This window comes from Nanorana parkeri, unplaced genomic scaffold, assembly GCF_000935625.1.
Source record: "Nanorana parkeri isolate BGI_ZX_2015 unplaced genomic scaffold, ASM93562v1 scaffold2388, whole genome shotgun sequence".
Lineage (NCBI taxonomy): Eukaryota > Metazoa > Chordata > Amphibia > Anura > Dicroglossidae > Nanorana > Nanorana parkeri.
The window spans coordinates 75,136-80,725 of record NW_017308656.1 but is presented as its reverse complement, the minus strand read 5'-3'; the positions used below and the strand labels follow the sequence as shown (position 1 = coordinate 80,725).

Genomic DNA, 5,590 nt, shown 5'->3' with positions numbered 1-5,590 from the left:
CGCCATGCGGGCTCACTGGCCCGTTTTTATATGCTAAGAGGCTGGGGGAGGAGCCGCTGATCGGAGCCGCGCACTTCCGCGTTCCACGGTGGAACGCATCCGCCCCCCGGAAGCGGATGCTTGCGCTCCACCGCGGGACGCAGGAGGCCGGGTCCGAGAAGCGGCGGAACCCCGCAACCCCCGATCCCCTGCTGAGGTCAGACGGCGGTTACCGTTACAATTACCATGTGCTCAGGCAGTCCACCCCGGGCTTAGCCTGGGGGTGGGATATACAAGGTTGGAGAAGGTTCCACGCACCGAATCTTCAGCAATACTTTCAGAATGAGAACTGATGATGGAAAGCTTTAGTCCATATAAAAATACCTTGGGGCTGAAAGAACAGGCTAATCCAGGTTAAGGGCAATATCATGTATCTATAGACTATCAGCCGACAGAAGTATGGAACTGGACATTCTGGACCTTTGATGATGATGACCCCTATATCACCAAATTATGAAGCCCATCGCTGTGACAATGATGAGGAAAACCAAGATGGCAGCTATGGGAAGATTCTATGTGGCATTTGTAGTGGCTCATTAGAATATCACCAGACACACGTGTGGAACTGGACCTTCTGGACTCTCCGTCTCACTCATATGACACCAATAGAATGGACTCTGAACTGAGCTCATTCCCATCACCAATGGAGGACTCTCTATGAACCGAGCTCATTCCCATCACCAATGGAGGACTCTCTATGAACTGAGCTCATTCCCATCACCAATGGAGGACTCTCTATGAACTGAGCTCATTCCCATCACCAATGGAGGACTCTATGATCCAAGCTCATTCCGATCACCAATGGAGGACTCTCTATGACCCGCACTCATTCCCATCACCAATGGATGACTCTCTATGACCTGAGCTCATTCCCATCACCAATGGAGGCCTCTCTATGAACTGAGCTCCTTCCCATCACCAATGGAGGCCTCTCTATGAACTGAGCTCCTTCCCATCACCAATGGAGGCCTCTCTATGAACTGAGCTCCTTCCCATCACCAATGGAGGCCTCTCTATGAACTGAGCTCCTTCCCATCACCAATGGAGGCCTCTCTATGAACTGAGCTCCTTCCCATCACCAATGGAGGCCTCTCTATGAACTGAGCTCCTTCCCATCACCAATGGAGGCCTCTCTATGAACTGAGCTCCTTCCCATCACCAATGGAGGCCTCTCTATGAACTGAGCTCCTTCCCATCACCAATGGAGGCCTCTCTATGAACTGAGCTCCTTCCCATCACCAATGGAGGCCTCTCTATGAACTGAGCTCCTTCCCATCACCAATGGAGGCCTCTCTATGAACTGAGCTCCTTCCCATCACCAATGGAGGCCTCTCTATGAACTGAGCTCCTTCCCATCACCAATGGAGGCCTCTCTATGAACTGAGCTCCTTCCCATCACCAATGGAGGCCTCTCTATGAACTGAGCTCCTTCCCATCACCAATGGAGGCCTCTCTATGAACTGAGCTCCTTCCCATCACCAATGGAGGCCTCTCTATGAACTGAGCTCCTTCCCATCACCAATGGAGGCCTCTCTATGAACTGAGCTCCTTCCCATCACCAATGGAGGCCTCTCTATGAACTGAGCTCCTTCCCATCACCAATGGAGGCCTCTCTATGAACTGAGCTCCTTCCCATCACCAATGGAGGCCTCTCTATGAACTGAGCTCCTTCCCATCACCAATGGAGGCCTCTCTATGAACTGAGCTCCTTCCCATCACCAATGGAGGCCTCTCTATGAACTGAGCTCCTTCCCATCACCAATGGAGGCCTCTCTATGAACTGAGCTCCTTCCCATCACCAATGGAGGCCTCTCTATGAACTGAGCTCCTTCCCATCACCAATGGAGGCCTCTCTATGAACTGAGCTCCTTCCCATCACCAATGGAGGCCTCTCTATGAACTGAGCTCCTTCCCATCACCAATGGAGGCCTCTCTATGAACTGAGCTCCTTCCCATCACCAATGGAGGCCTCTCTATGAACTGAGCTCCTTCCCATCACCAATGGAGGCCTCTCTATGAACTGAGCTCCTTCCCATCACCAATGGAGGACTCTCTATGAACTGAGCTCACTCCGATCACCAATGGAGGACTCTCTATGAACTGAGCTCACTCGGATCATTGAAGAATTCTGGTCCTTTGGGACTCTGAGCAGAATATTGTAAAGTGTTGAACTTTCTTGTTTATTGTACAGAGTGAGAATAACGGATTATTACAGGAAGCTTCGATCTTGTATAATGAAAGTAAAATGTATCAGATTTAATATGAGTTCCTCATTGGCTGGACCAATACAGATAAAGGTATAAAGCAATGATGTGCAGCAACCTGAAGCTCGGCACGTTCCATGTATTAGCACAGTTTAGTTATATGGGGCCGTCCCTGTGAGTGCGGGAAAGGTCAGCTCTGTGTGTATAGAGGAGCAGGTAAGTACACTAGGCGACACCTGGGCCCTATAGAGGGAGGTTGCACAGGCATGCCAACTCCTCCAGGATGGCCCATCAATACGTGCCATGGCCCGGAAGGTTTGCTGCGTCCCCCAGCACAGTCTCAAGAGCATGGAGGAGATCCCAGAACACAGGCAGTTACTCTAGGAGAGCTGGACGGGGTCGTAGAAGGTCCTTAACCCATCGGCAGGATCGGCATCTGCTCCAGGATGAGCACTGCCAGAGCCCTACAAAATGACCTCCAGCAGGCCACTGGTGTGAATGTCTCTGACCAAACAATCCGAAACTTCATGAGGGTGGCCTGAGGGGCCCGACGTCCTCTAGTGGGCCCTGTGCTCACTGTCCGGCACCGTGGGGGTCCATTGGCATTTGCCATTGAACACCAGAATTGGCAGGTCCGCCGGTGGCGCCCCGTGCTGTTCACAGATGAGAGCAGGTTGACCCCGAGCATGTGTGACAGACGTGGAAGGGTCTGGAGAAGCCGCGGAGAACGTCGTTTAGCATGACCGGTTTGGTGATGGACGGTCTGGGGAGGCCTATCCATGCAGGGACGCACAGACCTCTACAGGCTGGCCCAGGGGTCTCAAACCTCCGGCCCTCCAGCTGTGGTGAAACTACAAATCCCATGATGCATCTCTCTTCGGGAGTCATGTCTGTGAGAATCTTGCAACGCCTCATGGGATTTGTAGTTCCACCACAGCTGGAGGGCGGGAGGTTTGAGACCCCTGGGCTAGACAATGGCACCCTGACCGCCATTAGGTATCGGGATGAAATCCTTGGACCCTACACTGGTGCAGTGGGACCTTGGTTCCTCCTGACAATGCCCGGCCTCATGTGGTGAGACGATGCAGCCAGTTCCTTGAGGATGAAGGAATTGATACCATTGAATCAAATAGAACGCCTCGGGGGCATTATGTCTCAGTCCATCCGACGCCGCCAGGTTGCGCCTCAGCGATGCCCTGGTCCAGGCCTGGGAGGAGATACCCCGGGACTCCATCCGTCGTCTCATTAGGAGCATGCCCCGGCGTTGTCAGGCATCCATACAAGCACGCGGGGGCCATACAAACCACCGAGTACCATTTTGAGTTGCTGCAATGAAATTTCAGCACAATGGTCTCGCCTGCTGCATCATTTGTTCACTTTGATTTTTGCAGTGTCTTTGAATTCAGCCCTCTGTAGGTGGATCATTTTTTTTTTCCATCAAACGATGTGAATATTTTTTTTTTTAGCAAACATGGACTGATTTGGGCCACCATACATGTGACAATAGCTTACTTAGATCTCCTTTAGGTTTCAAATTGAAGGAAGAATGAGCTCCCAATAGAGAGGGTGTTATCTGGTGTGTAAGTTTTCTTTTCTAAATGAAACATTTTCCGCACTGTAAACATTTTTTTTTAAAAAGGAGGTTAGCTCATGTGAATTCTCTGGTGTTTAACAAGCTTTGCTTTCTCACTGAAACCTTTCCCGCACTCTGAACACGAGAAAGGCCGCTCCCCCGTGTGAATTCTCTGATGTTTAACAAGCTTTGCTTTCTCAGTGAAACCTTTCCCGCACTCCGAACATGAAAAAGGCTGGTCACCCGTGTGAATTCTCTGGTGTTTAACGAGGTCTCCTCTCTGAATAAAAGATTTTGCGCAATCGGAACACGAGAAAGGACGATCGCCCGTGTGAATCTTCTGGTGCCTGACGAGTGCATTTCTCAGAGTGAAACATTTCCCGCACTCGGAACATGAATAAGGACGCTCGCCTGTGTGGCTTCTCTTGTGTTTACGAAGGTCCCCTTTCAGGATGAAACTTTTCCCGCATTCTGTACATGAATAAGGCCGTTCACCTGTGTGACTTCTCTGGTGCTTGCGAAGGTCTGCTGTCTGAATAAAACATTTCCCACACTCTAGACATGAATATGGACGCTCGCCCGTGTGACTTCTCTGGTGTGTAAGAAGTGTTTTTTTCTCACTGAAAGATTTCCCGCACTCTGCACATGAATAAGGACGCTCACCTGTGTGGGTTCTCTGGTGTATAAGCAGTTTGCCTTTCTCTATGAAACACTTCCCACACTCTGAGCATGAGAAAGGTCGCTCACCCGTGTGACTTCTCTGGTGTGTAAGAAGTGTTTTTTTCTCACTGAAAGATTTCCCGCACTCTGCACATGAATAAGGACGCTCACCTGTGTGGGTTCTCTGGTGTATAAGCAGTTTGCCTTTCTCTATGAAACACTTCCCACACTCTGAGCATGAGAAAGGTCGCTCACCCGTGTGACTTCTCTGGTGTGTAAGGAAGTGTCCCTTCTGAATGAAACATTTCCCGCACTCTGAACATGAATAGGGACGCCCACTCTTGTGGTTTCTCTCATGTCGGAGAAGCGCTTTGGTTTCATTAAATGATTTTCCGCACACTGAGCATGACAAGGAACTCTCTCCTGTGTGATCTCCTTCATGGATTGAAGATGATTCCTTGGGATTGGAGGGATCTGTTGAGCTCTTCGCACTCTGAGATCTCAGAGGTCTATCTGGAGTAACAGTCTGTGATTGATCAGAAGGTTCCTCAGGATTAGAGGGATCCATTGATGTCTCGGAGCGGGAAGGTCGGTGATGTCTCTTCCCGGCATAATGTCCATCTGTAGGAGAGAAAGATCCAGAAATAATGTTACAGATCCGTTTCATGTCTCACATTCCGGAGTCATACATGTGGGTCCAGAACTCACCGAGCTCTGGACCCACATGTAGCACATTCACCGAGCTCTGCCATGGGATTGGGAGCATCACCGAACTGTGAATCCAAATCAGATCAATGAGACAATTCACCCAAATTACACCGGGAGAGAATGTGTGTACACTGGTGGCATTGTTACTGTGAGAGTGGAGATGGACCTTCCTCCACCTCAATTCTAGGAGACCTACTGAAGACCAGAGATGGACCTTCATATGGTGTACAGTATCTCCTCCTCATTTGTTGGTCACATGACGTTATATTGAGGAATGGAGATGGACCTTCATATGGTGTACAGTATCTCCTCCTCATTTATTGGTCACATGACGTTATATTGAGGAATGGAGATGGACCTTCATATGGTGTACAGTATCTCCTCCTCATTTATTGGTCACATGACG

At 50.0% G+C, this 5,590-nt stretch overlaps 1 protein-coding gene across 1 annotated transcript in view; it reads right to left on the bottom strand.

Moving 5' to 3' along the window:
- The window catches only part of LOC108801566 (zinc finger protein 850-like), a 36,773-nt gene extending 31,714 nt beyond the window's left edge, over positions 1-5,059 (bottom strand). Inside the window, exon 1 of the mRNA XM_018573457.1 lies at positions 3,896-5,059. Coding sequence (XP_018428959.1) covers positions 3,896-5,044 — 1,149 coding nt within the window. The 5' untranslated portion in view covers positions 5,045-5,059. The remainder of the gene's footprint in view (positions 1-3,895) is intronic.
- Between the last annotated feature and the right edge of the window lie 531 nt (positions 5,060-5,590).